This window comes from Misgurnus anguillicaudatus, chromosome 18, assembly GCF_027580225.2.
Source record: "Misgurnus anguillicaudatus chromosome 18, ASM2758022v2, whole genome shotgun sequence".
Classification (NCBI taxonomy): domain Eukaryota; kingdom Metazoa; phylum Chordata; class Actinopteri; order Cypriniformes; family Cobitidae; genus Misgurnus; species Misgurnus anguillicaudatus.
In genome coordinates this window covers 35,370,611-35,388,074 of record NC_073354.2, presented here as the reverse complement: position 1 = coordinate 35,388,074, position 17,464 = coordinate 35,370,611, and the positions used below count along the sequence as shown (strand labels likewise).

General features: G+C 38.2%; 2 protein-coding genes across 2 annotated transcripts; both read left to right on the top strand.

Moving 5' to 3' along the window:
* The first annotated feature begins 1,275 nt into the window (after window positions 1–1,275).
* Window positions 1,276–2,379, top strand: LOC129429993 (trace amine-associated receptor 3-like). The gene has a single exon (XM_055187004.2). The coding sequence runs from the start codon at window positions 1,276–1,278 to the stop codon at window positions 2,377–2,379; it is 1,104 nt and encodes a 367-aa protein (XP_055042979.2).
* Window positions 2,380–6,747: 4,368 nt separating this feature from the next.
* LOC129429994 (trace amine-associated receptor 3-like) lies at window positions 6,748–7,743 on the top strand. Its single transcript, XM_055187005.2, has one exon. It carries the CDS (start codon window positions 6,748–6,750, stop codon window positions 7,741–7,743), a length of 996 nt encoding a protein of 331 aa, XP_055042980.2.
* Window positions 7,744–17,464: the final 9,721 nt, after the last annotated feature.

Genomic DNA, 17,464 nt, shown 5'->3' with positions numbered 1-17,464 from the left:
TCTGCCTTTAATGTTATTTGTTATGTTTTCTTGGTTGTTCTCTGTGTGTCAGTTGGTTTTGTCTAGAGTTTAGTGTTCCCCCTGAGGAGCGTCTGGTAGCCGCTCCTTAAGGGGGGGGGGGGTACTGTCAGGATCCGTCAGAATCATGTTTAATTATATCTAGTCTTTGTGTTCGATGTCCTGGCAGTACCATGTTCTATGTGGGAAATGCGTGGTTTTAGTATTGTATTATTCTGACCACGCATTTCCCGGGTCTCGTCACTTTTTACCCGCTCCCTTACTTGTCATTGATTTCAGCTGTGTCCCTCATTAGTTCTTCCTATTTATTGTCCTTGTGTTTGCTGTTCTGTGCTCGTGTGTCTTGTTTCATTCCTTGTTACAATCCTTGTTGTGTTCCTGAGTTTGGTATCTGTGAGTATTGAAGTTATTTAGTCTAGTCTGTTATATGTAGTTTGATGTTGGTTCATGTTTAGTCTTATGTTAGTTTAGTGTAGTGTTAACCTTGTCTTGTTTTGCCCCCTCGTGGGTTTTGTTTTCCCTTGTTTGTTAATAAATTTATTATTTTTAGTTCTGTCTGCGTTTGGGTTCATTTCCTTGTTTAAATCCTCACACAATCAACATCAGCCATCTTGCAAACAGACAACCGCATAGCACTTGCCCCTCTCACAAGAAGCGGATTTTGCCTCTGACGAGCTTCAAATGCTTGCTTTTTCCACGCGTCCACTTCGCTCTAGACACGCGAATGCAATCAAACTGTTCAAGTTGGTGTAAACACAGCATTAGAAGGCTAGCACTCTTGGTTAGTGTGACCCAAAATATAACGAATAAACAAAAAGACTAAAATTGCCTGGAAATTGGGCTGCTGATTTTGACAATATCATCAATAAAATAGTTGATCAATCTTTTGTTTCCATTAAAAACATCAACATTAATATATTAACCTATATTATTAACATTAAACCTTTTAACACAGAGCAAGGGGGAGCAAGAAAAATGTCAGACTTTCACATTTTTTTAATAGATAGTAAATAGCCACTATATTATCTTCAACCACTCCACTGACCTTTAATTCACAACACACAGTTCAGTTTTTTATTGTAATCTCATGAGTCACAATGTTTGTGAATCAGTTAGTTACGTATATAGCTGGGGGGTTGAAACCTGACCTGATCTGTATATATGAACACATCCAAGCTATATCACGATTGAATAAGCATGTACTGTATTCATGTTTATGTTTCTTTATGTATTTGCTTTAACCATGTAATTTCTAAAATGATTTTGTTTCAATTTTGGGTGATAATTGTCTACCTGTTGACTATTACAAAGGAAGTCCTGTCAGATTTTAGGGCAGATGTGTTGTCTTTCAATGAGACTGAGAAAATTCTCCTGTGTCATCCTTCACATCCAGACTCTTGTCCTAGAGCTCATCGTCTCACTGTTGTTAAAGTGGCAATGTACACTTTCATGTTACTCATGATCCTCACAACAGTTTTTGGGAATCTGCTGATCATCATCTCCATCTCTTACTTCAAACAGCTTCAGTCTCCAACTCATCTGATCGTTCAGTCATTGGCTGTGTGTGACTGTCTGCTGGGTTTACTGGTGATGCCCTACAGTATGGTGCGATCTGTCGAGGGCTGCTGGTTTTTGGGAGATGTTATTTGTAAAGTTCATTCTAGCTTGGACATAACCTTCTGTTTTTCTTCTTTAATACATCTTAGTTTAATATCTATTGATAGATACTGGGCCATCTGTGACCCTCTGAAGTACAAAATGAGGATCACAAACAACACTTTGACTGTATTAATCACCATTACATGGATCTGTTCATTTGTGTACAGCTTTTCTGTTGTGTTTTCAGGGGTGACTGCTGTTGGTCTGGAAGCTTATATATTACAAGTGTCTTGTTTTGGTGGCTGTGGTGTGTTTTTCAACAAAGAATGGGGACTGATTTCTATAATCTTGGTATTTATTATTCCAGGAACTATAATGAGCGCTCTGTATATCATCATATTCAATGTTGTGAAAAAACATGCAAAGGTTTTGTCAGAGAAAGTGTCTGTGACCACCACAGGTGTTAACAGACAAAGCTCTGCACACAGAGAAAGAAAAGCAGCTAAAACTCTGGCTCTTGTTATGGGCGTTTTCTTTATCTGCTGGCTGCCTTTTTCTATTGCTGCTGCTGTTGATCCTTTCCTAAATTTTGTGACCCCAGCTGTTGTTTATGATGCTTTAGTTTGGTTTGCATATTTTAACTCAACTTGTAATCCTTTGATCTATGGATTTTTTTATCCTTGCTTTCAGAAGGCCTTTAAGACTCTCATATCCACTTATATGTGTGGATTTAATCATTCAAATACTCTGACACTTGAATGAATACAGTTTCTGTAGATAAAAAAAAAACAGTGACTGAATGAAAAATAGCAATGAACAAAAAGTGACAGACAGTGTTAGATCTGGATTTATATTTACATATGTTTTAACCTGTTAACCCAAATCCCTGCACACAGTGTCATAGCCAAATTAAAATACATAGTTTATGAAGCCTCTGCACTTAAAAACTGGCCTTGGAGCTACAGTTTCTAAAAACGCACCCCAGATAAAGCCACACACTTAAAACGAATGTGTTAAAAACACATATTTTGTCTAGTTAAGGACAACGCATTACGTGTTGTTTTAACACATCTTGTGTTGTCCCTTTTATTTATTTGAACTCAAAATCAACACGAAATACAATGAAATACAAAACAATGTGTTAAAATGAACACATCCTTTCTTAGAGTGCACCAGTCTGACCATGTTCTGTTTCAAATTTGAATATGATACCTCTAAAACTGTATTTTATGAAATGTTTTATTTTAACCATGTCATGGTAATTTATTTACAAAAAACATCAAAATGCTAAGCGAATGTTTGTTTATTCATATCTTACAAGCATCGAGCTTTACGTTTATTGTCATGTTGTTCCATTTTATAAACAGACCCATTAAATATAAGCATCTGGATGACTTACAGTATTAACAACTCTTATGGTTGTCTAAATGTTTATTCTTTTATTATTATGATTACTCATGAATTTCTATTCAGTGTTTTAATCCATCCTTTCTTTGATCAAGTCTCAATTTACTTTCTTTGTATTAAATACCTTTCTTACAAAAGGAAACTTACCTAAAAATAAGCTTTACCAGTTGAAATTATTCCTAAAAACATATATCTCATATATCTCCAGACAGTACGTGTTTACATGACTTAGCACACCATCAAAACACGACAAATAAAGAGATTTATAATAAAACTCACTTTATAACATCAAAAGTTGAGAAATTAAACAACCATGCATGATCTGATGTGGCTTGGGATCACAAAATGAGACAGAAAATAAACTTTTTATGCTATTAAGCTCCCTGCTGTAAAAACACCATCAAACCAGCATGGACCAGCATGGGAATTATGCTGGTCTATGCTGGTTTAGCTGGTGGTCCCAGGATACCAGCACCAAAACACAACATATGCTGGTATGACTAGCTTGGGATGCTATTATGCTCGATTAGCTTAGCATTATACATATACAGTATTGTTATGAAAATACCCGACATAGCGTGAAGAACACAAATAAATCATATATAATCTCAGTCGTGTTTGTCTCCTTCCTAAAAATATCTTTATTTGCCTGTTTTTAAAACAGCGATCTCCACATGCAGAAATATTGTTGTATATTGTAAGTAAACATAAAATGTAATCAATATTTCTCCAAATATTCACACTTTGAATTAAAAGCACCGATGGATGTTGTTTTATCGAATGCTTTCATGACTATCATGCAGGAATATTTTTCTCAATGGCTGCGACTGTCAGGATACTGCCAAGGGCATTTTGGAAAGTGGTTTGGTAAGTGGAAAATGCATAGATGAAATTCTAAAGTTTAAACTCTGTACTTTATACTATGTAAATGAGTTCCTCACAGCGAAAAAAAGTGGGCCACATTCTGTGGGCTCCTTCTGACATCAACAGCCAATCACGGTTCTGCATCAGGAAAGCGCCAAGATGCAAACTCCTCCTTATCTGAAAGTTATAAAAGTACCTTTTTTTCCAGACATTTCTCGTTCTGAGTCTCGGACCCTGCGCTAAGAGACTGAAACAGAGAATACAAGTTTTGACTCTCACAGATTGTAACAGGACAACCAAAAAACCTACGTTCTGAGTCTTCGACCTTGTACGAGAGAGACAATAATAGATCACCGAAAAGCCAACCAAGTTTCTGAATCTCTACTTAAGATTTAAGAGCTCCTCCTTTTGAGTTTGAGTACAGAGACTGAACCATATCGACCAAAAGTTCTAAGTTTCTGGCATGTGCATCCAGAGACTAAGTGGATCACCCCAACGTTCCGAGCTTTGCGTCCAGAAGGGCAATAATCCATGTCTGCAACAAGGTGAAGCTCAGAAGAGCAAATTTTCACTTCAAGGGACCTTCATCTGCGTGTTCCATATTGTTAAGGACCTTCTGCACTGGCTTCAGGACCGCATCTGTGAGTTCCAGATTTTCAGGATCCGCTCTGTGCTTCAGGAGATCAGCATTTCACAGCACTTTGTGTTCAAGGCTGTTGAACTGAACCTGACTCTTTCCCATTTGCACTGTGGAAAAGCCTTATCTGCTACTCCTGCGCATGTGTTTGTGTTAGCTCATCACTGCCCAATTAACTTTTCTCCACCATGACAGTGATAGGGTCACTGCCACAAACTACACATCTGGGGAGTCCTTTGACCTACAGTTAGTTTGGCTAGTATGATTGCTACATACTTGGATGTTATCGGCAGTCGTAGCCTAGTTTATGGGCAGATGTAGCCTAGTGATTAGATAGTCGACCTTGTAACCCGGCAATCTTTTGTGTGCGGAACATAGGTAAATTTTCGTGTTTCTACACAAACGTATTAAGTGGCGGAAGTCTCCGCGTTCAGCGCAAGTTTTCTGTCAAACATATAACATAATTCGGCCCCCAGAAAGATTTTTATTTATTTAGTTGTATATTCGTTTGATTCTAAACGCGCGTCTTAAACCCTTGTCAACGCGCTGTTTTGTTCTTTCAAAAGTGCGTGAGAGGTTGCACGTCTTTCGTTGCTACGCAATCATGAGTCGCGCTTTCTGTGACGGCGAGAAAGGAATGCGTGATCAGATTTTTCATCTGCACCTCACGTAAATCATATCAGTGTCACAATGCGATCAGCTGGTCGGGAAAGAGAAGAGCTGTAACCCGGGCTTACTCAGCTGTTACTCAGTAAGTCATAGCTTATATTGACAAGCAAAGATTATGAGGAACGTGCAAAAGATAAAAGATGGCTATGTATGCAGCTCACTCATCTTAATATGAGTGTATACTAAGTATATCATCATGTTGCTTGCTATGCAGTTACACATGGACCAGTAATATTATTTTTATACAGAAATGGTACATAACCAATTCAATACTGTGAATTAAAAAAAAATCCTAAATAAATCAAAACAGAAACATTTTTTGGTGGCAAACATGTAAGCTAATAGTTCATAAATGTATTCAGGAATTGAATTTGTTAGTTTAGTGCAAGGTTTTAGTAGAAAAAGTTTAAGAGAAGGTTAAGAAAAGATTTACCTACTGTTATAAAATAATGTAAAAAAAAGTATGTTATTTAGTGGAGAACTTTGCAGCAGTATTTTATTTATTATTCTTTTTTATTTTATATATATCTTATTTATTATATTTAAATAAAAAGTGTTTAAAAAAAGTGTAAACAAATTGTTAAAAAAAGTTTATAGAAATAAACAACCTGCAGTTTAATGTTCATGCATTTTCCCTTTACTGTACCTAAAAATGAACCGAACCGTGGCCTCAAAACCGAGGTACGCACCGAACCGTTATAAGTTATTTTTTGGCCATTTTGCCTTTATTTGACAATGTGTAAGGAGAGGACAGGAAAGTATTCTACAGGGAGGGGAGAGGGGTATGGGATTGGCAAATGACCACGAGCCGGGAATCGAACTCGGTTCGCCGAAAGTGCGAAAGCACCACATGTTGAAACGCTGCCCACTACACCATCAGCTCCGACATTATTGTTTATATTTAACCACACACATTACCCAGCCCATACCCATGGCACATAAGTCATATACTGGCACAAAAGTATATATTGGCACATTGTTTTCAGACAAGAACGCCCATGGGTGCACAAATGGGTGCAAATGCATTTGCACAAATAATCATGGAGGGTAAACCCAGCCCCCCCCCACCAGCAAATTGCACCATGGTAATCGTTATATGCAAAATCACAGATTATTATCTTGATATTTTTTGCCTGCACACCCCTATATGCCCTACATGTTTTTCATGCACTTTCTGATATGTTAATAGCCAGCATAATATCTTTAACCCCTTCATCATTCCTCCATTGACTTTTAATTCAGGAGACACTGTTCAGTTTTTTATTCCAATCTCATGAGTCACAATGTTTGTGTATCAGTTAGTTACGTATACAACTAGGGAGGTTGAGACCTGACCTGATGTGTATATATTAACACATCTGAGCTATATCACGTTAATTTAGGAAGTTAGACTGAATAAGCATGTACTGTATTTATGTTCATGTTTCTTTAGATATTTGCTGTAACCATGTAAAGATGTAATTCCTAAAATGATTCTGTTTAAACATTGGGTGATAATTGTCTACCTGTTAACAATTACAAAGAAAGTCCTGTCAGATTTTCAGGCAGAAGCAATGTCTTTCAATGAGACTGAGAATATTCTTCTGTGTTATCCTTCACATCCAGATTCTTGTCCTAGAGCTCATCGTCTCACTGTTGTTAAAGTGACAATGTACACTTTCATTTCACTCATGATCCTCGTGACAGTTTTTGGGAATCTGCTGATCATCATCTCCATCTCTTACTTCAAACAGCTTCAATCTCCAACTCATCTGCTCGTTCAGTCATTGGCTGTGTGTGACTGTCTGCTGGGTTTACTGGTGATGCCCTACAGTATGGTGCGATCTGTCGAGGGCTGCTGGTTTTTGGGAGATGTTATTTGTAAAGTTCATTCTAGCTTGGACTCAACTCTCTGTATTTGTTCTTTAATACATCTTAGTTTAATATCTATTGATAGATACTTGGCCATCTGTGACCCTCTGAGATACAGAATGAGGGTCACGAACAACACTGTGACTGTATTAATCACCTTAACATGGATCTTTTCATTTGTGTACAGCTTTAGCATTGTGTTTTCAGGGGTGAATGCTGTTGGTCTTGAAGCTTATATATTACAGATGTCTTGTTTTGGTGGTTGTGCTGTGTTTATTAACAAAGAATGGGGACTGACTTGTGTAATCTTGTTATTTATTATTCCAGGAACTATAATGAGCTCTCTGTATATCATCATATTCAATGTTGTGAGAAAACACGCAAAGGTTTTGTCAGAGAAAGTGTCTGTGACCACCACAGGTGTTAACAGTCAAAGCTCTGCACACAGAGAAAGAAAAGCAGCTAAAACTCTGGCTCTTGTTATGGGCGTTTTCTTTATCTGCTGGCTGCCTTTTTCTATTGATGCTGCTATCGATCCTTTCTTTAATTCTGTGACCCCACCGGATGTTTTTGAGGCTTTAGTTTGGTTCGCATATTTTAACTCAACTTGTAATCCTTTGATCTATGGATTTTTCTATCCTCGCTTTCAGAAGGCATTTAAGACTCTCATATTCACTTATATCTTTCAGATACTCTGACATTTGAATGAATACCGTTTCTGAAGATAAATAATATTTTCTGAATAAATAGCAAACATTAAACAACACAACAAACAAAAAGTGTCAGACAGTGTTAGATCTGCGATGTATATTACTATTGTTTTTAACTTGTCTTTTAACGTCCGACCTCTATAGTCTCTGTTTTGTGATACGAGACATTTAAACTCAAGATGATGTTTAATACAAAAGTATTGAGAGGAAACAACTGTTTAATCATACATGAATAAAGGCATGATTCAATATAGGGTAAGTGTACCCTTTAAGTCCAATTTCAACTTTGACAACAAATTATGAAGAGAGAAAATCATTTTTTTATTATGCTTATTATTTTAAACAATTCAGTAATTTGTTAGTTCCCTGACATTTCGGTTTCATGCCTGTTAAAGAAATTAACACATGTCAGTCATTTCTCTTATATATGCATCCATATTACATCAAATAAGAGATCATTTTTTTTGTATGAACATATAATACTTTGACACATGCAAAAATAAAGAAACTAAAAAAACTACAAACAATAAATATTTTACATTAATTTCCCAAAAATTTCTAAATAAATTATTTTGTAGGGCAGATTATTTTTTATAAATTAACTTCTTTTACAGAAGGACTGAAATGGTACAGTGCCACAAACGACATGCAAACTATAGCCAACACAAGCTAACCTTGAATGAAAAAAATGTCTTAATGTGTGCACAATGAAAATACTATGATGCTTAGTCCACAGTATATTACATGTCTTGTCTTGTCTTTGTAAATATATTTTATATTTATAAATGTAAATATTGCGTTTTTCCTCATTATTTACTGTTAAACCATTTAAAACCACCCTATGAGGTACCCTTGACCAAGGCACCTGTCCCACATTGCTCCCCTTGCGCTGCAGTGACAGTGTGTGTTCACAACTTGCACTGCATGTTCACTACTCAGTGGATGGGTTACCATACATTGGCACATAATCCTCTTCACTTTCACTGCGGTATGCTTAGGAGTTCTCTGGTACACTTTGCAGAGGTGATCGCTAACCGCGCAATGTCATAAACCAATCGGACTGTGAGCGTGCATGATTTTACAGTGCAGTAGCCATGAACTCTGAATTACAATGAGTTCCTTTGCATATATCTTCCAGATTTCTTTAAAACACCTGCATCTTTTAATGAGGTAAGTATACTCTGGACCAGATCATAAAGTGTAGTGTGAGTGCAAACCAGCTGTGGAGGGGGGACGGTGGACAATCATCACGTTAGGGTACTTCTTGTAAAAATGATTTTTTTTATATTATGTGAATCAATCATAAAGTGGGCTTACTAGTGTTGTTTTTGGCAGCCTGTTTTAATTTTAGTTTTAGTCTAGCTGTCATTTTAGTTTTTATTAGTTTTAGTCACGTTCATACTCTTTTAGTCTAGTCAAGTTTTAGTCGACTAAAAGTCTGGGCATTTTAGTCCTACTTTAGTCAGACTTATCCATGACTATTTTTGTCTAGTTTTAGTCGACGAAAACTGATGACATTTTAGTCTAGTTTTAGTCAGTGAAATTGTATTTTAGTCTCTTTTTAGTAATGCAATTCTATTTAACCCAATTAGTTTAATGACTAAGTAGTAGTATAGACAAAAAAAATATTTTAGCCAAACCCATTTCAAACAAAAGTTATATTAGTGTTACCTTATAGACTTAAGAATACATCCATTCCAGACATGGAAGATGCTCTGATTTGAATTTACAAGATATTTATTTTACTATCTCTGAGTGAGTGACTTGACTGTTTGTAAGAGTCTACATAAAAGTCTACATAATCAAAACAGAAGTAGTCCAAGCTAACACACACACACACCCCCGTTTCTCCGCACCTCTCGTACGGAAAAGGAACACTCACGTTGCTGCGTACACTGTTTGAAATGCCCATTAATGTGCAAACGGAGGCGTATGATATCAAAGCATCGCGAGAGCAGACTCCTCCGCATGCTTTCTACTCACTCTCGCGGTACAATCATGTTTTGATTGATCTACGCAGCGCCAACAACACACGTGATCACCTGCAGTCAGGTGGCGGGGGCGCGGAGATGCTGGGATGGGTAAAAGACGAAATAACGTTATAACATTTCGTCTCGTCTCGTTTTGGTCAATGAAAATGAAGAGACATTTTAGCTAGTTTTTATTTTGTAAACCACTTTTAGTCTCATTTTTATTTGTCAACAATATTGCATTATACATTTTATTATAGTCATCGTCACATGACCAGCATTTTCGTTGCGTCTCGTCTCGTTTTCTTCACGTGAAAAAACGTTTGTTGACGACTATATTTCGTCATACTTTTTGTTGACGAAAGCAACACTAGGGCTTACTTGGAACACACATGGGCTCAAATGGTGCCAAAATACAAATTAAGTCTCATGTTTATACCATACATGAGAGACAATGAGTACAATGTTTTAATAATCTTTAGCAGGTTAAACAAAGAAACATGGAACACAGTCATGGCAAACACAAATGTTACATAGACAAGAACCAACCAATGACACAGACAATGGAGTCCAGATAATTGTGAATGGTTGATGGCAATGATGAATTATGGATGACTGGCTGCAAAGTATTATAGAAAGTGGAGTCCATCAAGCGAAGGCAGATGATGGGGGAACGTGACAGTACTTTCCCCTCTCTGAAAGGCGTGACCTCACGCCGCAGAGGGAGATAAAGCACTGGAGGAGGCTCTGGGGGAGGACAGATGACTGGGAAGAGTCCAGGGTGGAGCCTTATGCAGAGAAAGGACCCAGACCACAGCCAGCCTGATGTCCCATAGCGTAATCGATGGTGGGAGGATCCATTCTGGGGAGGGAGAGGACGACAACAGGGAGATGAACGATGGAGACCAAGCCGATGGGAGAGGTGCCCAGGTTGGAGATGACCAGACGGAAAGCCAGGGTGAAGTTGAGTTTCTGGAAGGCCAAGGCGGAGCTGGAGGCTCAAGCAACTGAGGCAGAGACTAGGATCCAGAAGTCCATGATGGATCCAGAGCGACTAAGGACCAAGGTGATGTCAAAGGGAAGAAGGAGCCCAATAGAGCCGGTGGGACAGAGTGATAAGGTGTAGCCAGAGGAGTGGAGTCCTGAAGCAGAGGCGAAATGATGACTGACCAAGGCAGAGTTGGGAGGACATGGGAGCATGGCATAGCTAATGGAATGAAGGGCCATGGTTGAAACGAGAGAGCTAGGAGCCAAGGTGGAGCTGATGGGTCAAAGGGCTGAGGTGTGGTCCGGGTCTCAGAGGCTGGAGGCGGAGACATGGGGGACACCACCCCTGAGGTAGCTGACAGCTGGAGATCCCGAAGCTCATCTGACCCATCAATTTTGGTGTGCTGAGGGTGAGCTGAGGTGTTTTCAGATGTCAATGAACCCAGCGCAGCTGGACAGGCTGGCATAGACAGAGGAGGAGGGTGAAGGAGAGCTAGGGGCGACCAGCGGAGATGAAGAGCTTGGACATAAAGAAATTAGTCTTTTACTTCATTCTGCTCAAAAATGCTCAAGATGTGTTTAGTGCCAAGAGAGGTCACGCAAAACACAGACGATGCCCAAAGAAAACATTCAGTACTGAACATTTTTGTTAGTTTTCTCTGTATTTTCTAATTGTATCGTAATAAAATAGATTGAAAAATAAATATGGATGGACATTAAACTTCTAAAACAACAAGTCTGGTGGTGGTGGCTTAAGACTTTTCCATAGTACTGTACATCACCTAATTAATACATTTACAAATGAGTGATAAATCTTGCATTAAACAAACTTTATTATTAACAAACCATATTAATATCTATAGCACTATTCGGACGGGATTAGTTTTCCAAACAACGTTTGGGTTTCAACGTGTCCCCCAGGACGTCTGTGATTTTATGTACCGATTCGGACGGGATTAAAATGATGCAGGCTATTCCAGAGATGGGAGTGTCTGTTTCATGCATTTGGCCGTTGCAGAAGAGCACGTGCTCTGGATACGCGTGTTTGTAATGATACATATTTTGCTTTTAATGTAAAATTATGACAGAACATGTAATTTATTAATTTAATTTTAACAAATCAAAATAAAATATACAAATCCTACTAAAGTAACGTTAGCCTATGTGTTTTATATAACGGTCTGCTTATAATAAACAATAATAAATGAAGAAATAATGACTAATAACAATTTAGTATCTTTATTAATTAACATTACCATTCCGGAGTTGAACAACTTTGAATGGAGTTTCTTATAACGTTAATAATATTACAGTGGCCAGTCTTAACAGTGTTTGATATTCAGCTCGTCTTGATTTAATTATTTTATTTTGCGAAAAACATCCATATCTGAATGAATGTGAAATACAATATACGTGCATTAGTAAGACCTTACGGCACATCATGTTGGACAAAACACGAAATGAACCGCGTTTTCAAAAGATATTGCGTGCAAACACAGACATTTGCATTCGGACGGGATTAAAATTCTCAGAGGACCTCTGAGTTCGGCGAAAAACAGTAGGTAAATTGCTCTGGAATTCTTACGGAGGTCGTCAGAGAAAAACACAGACATGGCCGATTCGGACGGGATTAAAAACACAGAGGACCTCTGAGAAGCACGATTTTCTCAGAGGTCCTGTAAAACTAATCCCGTCCGAATATGGCTTTAGATAAAAACCTAAACTTAGATTTTAGTTTTAAGTTATAGAAACATTTCTATTCACAAATCTTTTATTTTCTTTAAAAACATCAGCATTAAAATATTTACCTACATTATTAACATCAATCTTATTAACACGTAGCAAGGAGGAGCAAGAAAAATATAAGACTTTTACAAACACATTTTTGAATGATACAAAATGTAGTCTATTGTTATTATCGGCAAATTCCAAAATATAATCTGCATCAAATTATTCAAATCTCATAATCACAATGTTTGTGTATCAGTTAGTTACATATACAGCTGGGGAGGGGTTTAGACCTGACCTGATGTGTATAAATGAACACATCTCAGCTATATCACGTTCATTTGGGGATTTAGATTGATTGGGCATGTACTGTATTTATGTTTATGTTTCTTTAGATATTTGCCTTAACCATATTGTAAATTCTAAAATGATTTTGTTTAAACTTTGTGTTATAATTGTCTACTTGTTAACAATTACAAAGGAAGTCCTGTCAGATTTTCATGCAGACATGATGTCTTGTAATGAGACTGAGATTATTCTCCTGTGTTATCCTTTACATCCAGACTCTTGTCTTATAGCTCATCGGCCCACTGTTGTTAAAGTGGCAATGTACGCTTTTATGTCACTTATGATCCTCATGACAGTTTTTGGTAATTTGCTGATCATCATCTCCATCTCTCACTTCAAACAGCTTCAGTCTCCAACTCATCTGATCGTTCAGTCGTTGGCTGTGTGTGACTGCCTGCTGGGTTTACTGGTGATGCCCTACAGTATGGTGCGATATTTTAAGATATGTCAGAGCAAGTTGTTTTCAGTTTGGACAGCTCTTACATTTATTTTAGTCTAGGACTAGTCTAATCCCTGTCTGGGAAATGGCCCCTTTATGTTTAACAGTCTGTGAAACTTTAAATTGGTTTATTTCACTGGATTGACTAGCTTAATAAAGGCTACATGAAGAAAGGTCACCAGATTTAATTATGTTTTTTCACGTGATTAAATTCATATTTTAGAATATATGTTTCTTTCCACATACATTTTTTGCATAGGTGATCGGTCGATTTCATGATTGATGTAATCAAATATTGTCTACCATTATTCATGTATCCAGTATTCTTTTGTAATATATATGTAGAAAGTTTGATACAGCCAACTTTCAAAGAATTTCAATAAAATCTTTAGGCCCCATTTTAAGCATCTTAGCGCATGGTCTAATGCGCATGGCGCAAGTGCACTTCTTTCTGTGTTTTTAAAGCTTTGATTGCATTTACAGGGCGCAATATAACACGTGTTCATGTTTCACGTGTAAAAAAACTCGGTATTTATCACAAAATTTACTTATCTCTATACCGCTGTTTTCACTGTCCTAAAAATTGGCTAATGTCTTCCTTGTGCTGTGAAGTCCCTCCTTTAGAAATATGTAACGAGTTCTGATTGTGTAGTTTGTTTAGTCTGTTGTGACAGCAGCTTAGCTTAGCAGTGCCGTTTGAGCTTAGCTGGCGACTGACATATTCCTGTGGGCAGAGTTTAGTAGGTGTTAAAAAGTGAAGAGATATGCTTCAAACAGATGTTTAATAGATGTGGCTGTTGATGAAGTGCACAACGTTGTTCTATGGTGATTAATGTTGTTTATTTAGATGCTATTCGGTTGGCAGGTTATTTCAATAACTGAATTTTTGCCAGCCGGCTCGTTATTGTGGGGAGTCCGAAACGTGACGCTAGATGAAACAAACTGTGATTGTTTGTTTGACATGTCAGTGGGCGGGCTTTGTCCAGAAAAAAACTGCAAAAAACACAGCAAGACTATTTATGCTCTAACACAGTCGTTCTCAAACTGGGGGTCGGGGCCCCCAGGGGGGCCGCGAGATGGTGCCAGGGGGGCCCCAGTTTTATGACATTTTATAAAATACATTAATTTATCATGAATTCTGTGTAATTAAACCTAAAAAAAAAATAAGGCTACTAACCAACAGCACTACATTGTATAATTTCATGTTTTGTTTAATGAAAATGTTACGTTTTTGAACTGTTTTTGTCATAAATTTTCTTTGGGGGGCCATGAAGGAATTCACCGTACACAAGGGGGGCCGCATGCTGAAAAAGTTTGAGAACCACTGCTCTAACAGCAACGTTACACACTAACTAAAGTTTAAAAATGGGATCTGGAAGAATGTGACCTTTAACGACTAAAAATGATCTGTGTCTCTGCCGCACAGTGAAGAATGGTTGTTTTTATTTAACACGGTCTCACACCCATGGCGTCAATATTTGACGACACTTGACCATGCGTCAATATGTTGACGCGGAGGGTGTACCTTTCGCGTCATTTTTTGACGAACTGGGGACTTCAATACTATTAGGTACGCGAAATTAAACAGTTGTCGCCTGGCATTGGGGTTAGGGAAAGGTTTGGGTAGGGATGTCATTCTGTAATTCTAACCCTAAACCGACGCGAAAAAAATGGTAGAAAATGGTAAGAAAATAGGAAAGAGAATGCAACGGACTTAGTGGTGTTGCAGTCCCCAGTTCGTCAAAAAATGACGCGAAAGGTATACCCTCCGCGTCAACATATTGACGCATGGTCAAGTGTCGTCAAATATTGACGCCATGGGGTGAGACTGGGTTGTTTTATTCTTGTAATGAGTAATGGGTGTGTTCTGGGTGTGATGTGCAATAAATCAATAAAAGTCTCATCTCCCATCCTCTAAAAACATCGAGTTGCGCTCGCACTATGGTGGATTCCCTATTAACATGACGGAATTTGTATGTGGAAAAACTGTTGATGGTAAAAAAAATTTATGTTTTTTTTATTTATTAAAATGTTTATTTTTTGTAATAAAAGATTTGGTTCTATTTAAAAGTATTTTTTTATCAGTCATGGAGTAATAAGTAAAATCAGCAAGGTTTTAATTGCGGACAAAGTATGGATACATGATCACTGTAATCTCAAAAATATTTTTACAATAATAATTTACAAATAGCAAAAAAGGTATACATTCTAAAATACTTTATTTGTAACAAACCGTAGATAAAGAATTTACAAACGTTGCGAGAGATTAAACGCTTCAGCACCCAGGACAACTCTGTTGTTACAATGGAGCCAGGGTGATGAATATGGAGGGAGGAGCCAGGGAGGAGCCTGGAGCAGGAGGAGCAAGGTGTTAGTCCAGAGTCCAGGATGAAGCTCCAGGGTGGAGTTGCTGGAGGGAGGTGCCAAGGTGGAGCCTTGGTGCTCGACACCCTGGGGACTAGAGGTGGTGGCGGAGAAGGAGGAGACCTGGGTGGAGCAAAGCAGACTGAGAACCTGGGGGAATCAGAGGCACCGGAGGACCAGGGTGGAGCCGAAGGCTCAGGCGACTGACGCAAAGGCGGGGATCCGAAAGCCTGCGGTGGAGCCAGTGCAATTGAGGACTGAGGTGGAGGGAGGGAAGAGCCTTACAGACCCGGTGGGACAGAGTGATGAAGAGAAGACAGAGGAATGGAGCCTTGAGGAGAAGGCGGGATGACGATTGACCAAGGTGGAGCCAGAGGGAGTGGCCACAGTGGAGATGAGGGAGCCAGGAGTCAAGGTGGAGCTGATGGGTCAAAGGGCCAAGGTGGAGTCAGGTTCTTGGAGGATGAAGGTGGAGACTTGGAAAACTCCCCCAAGATGGTTGCCTTGGGTAGCCTACCTGATGTCTAAGGGCTCAGTCACACCAAAAGCGTTTATGGCAGTTGCAGGCGCCTTTTTTTTTTTTTAAACATTCTCTTTATTGGTTTTTTTGCATTGGCACAAAGAAAAATTTCAACAATATTCACTTTGCAGATACAGTATACAATACTGTTCTTTCATATGTAAGTAAATTATATTTGAGTACAGGTGATAATATAGAGGAAAAAGAAAGAGAGAAGGGAAGAGAAAAAAAAAAAAAAAAAAAAAAGAAGGGGGGGATCATGGGATCAGGGTTCAATTATTGCTGTCTTATTAAAGTAATTAATAAATGGTTCCCATACTGCATAAAAGTTATCAGTCTTGTTTTTTTAAAGAAAATCTTTTCGAGCTGAAGGTGGTACATAATATCTTTAACCAGGACAGAGCAACGAGGTGGATTTTTCTGTTTCCAATTAAGCAAAATCAGTCTGCGTGCTAGGAGTGTAATAACACCAAGCACAATACACTGACTTTTAGAGAGCTCCATACTGTCACTACTAGTACCAAAGATAGCCAGAATCGGGTCTGGGTCTATCGGTCTTTCCAACACCTTTGATAGCAATTGAAAAACCGAAATCCAATAATTCTGAATACTAGGGCAATTCCAGAACATATGTCCTAGTGTGGCTGGTGTTTGACAGCATCTGTCGCATAATGGGTCCACCGAAGCGAACATCTTTGAGAGCTTTAGTTTAGATAGATGAAGTCTGTGTAAGATCTTGAACTGTATTAAACCATGCCTGATGCACAAAGAAGAAGAGTGAACCCGTTCTTGGGCTGCTTCCCATTGCCAGTCGGTGATATCTATTCTAAGATCTTCTTGCCAAGCTGCTCTTAAATTTTCTAATGAGACATCGCATTCCAACTGTGATAATTTATTATATATGGTGGATATTCCTCCTTTAATAAATGGATCAGACAAAAACATTGAATTCATCTGAGAATTTAACGGTTCATTAGGGAATGATGGGAAATTCTTTTGAGCAAAACTGCGAGCTTGCAAATATTTAAAAAAGTGTGAATTAGGTAGTTGAAATATTTGTTGTAGCTGCTGAAATGTCGGAAATTTTTTGTTAATAAATAAATTTTGAAAGGAATGAATTCCTTTTTTGAACCAGGTCTGAAATATTGAATCCATTTGGGAAGGGGGAAATGTGTGATTGGCAGTTAAAGGACTTAAAATAGAGCCTGTATGCCATTTAAAATGTCTTCTTATCTGGTTCCAAATTTTGAGTGAGTTGGAAACCACCGGATTGCTTATTCGCGTTAAAGTGGGGGCAGGCAAAGCTGAATAAATTAAAGCTGGCCAAGAGGAAGGTGAGCATGCCTCATTTTC

What these genes read in the sequence shown, in the direction of transcription:
- LOC129429993 (XM_055187004.2), top strand. Translation starts at nt 1,276, where the DNA reads ATGATTTTGTTTCAATTTTGGGTGATAATTGTCTACCTGTTGACTATT.
- LOC129429994 (XM_055187005.2), top strand. Translation starts at nt 6,748, where the DNA reads ATGTCTTTCAATGAGACTGAGAATATTCTTCTGTGTTATCCTTCACAT.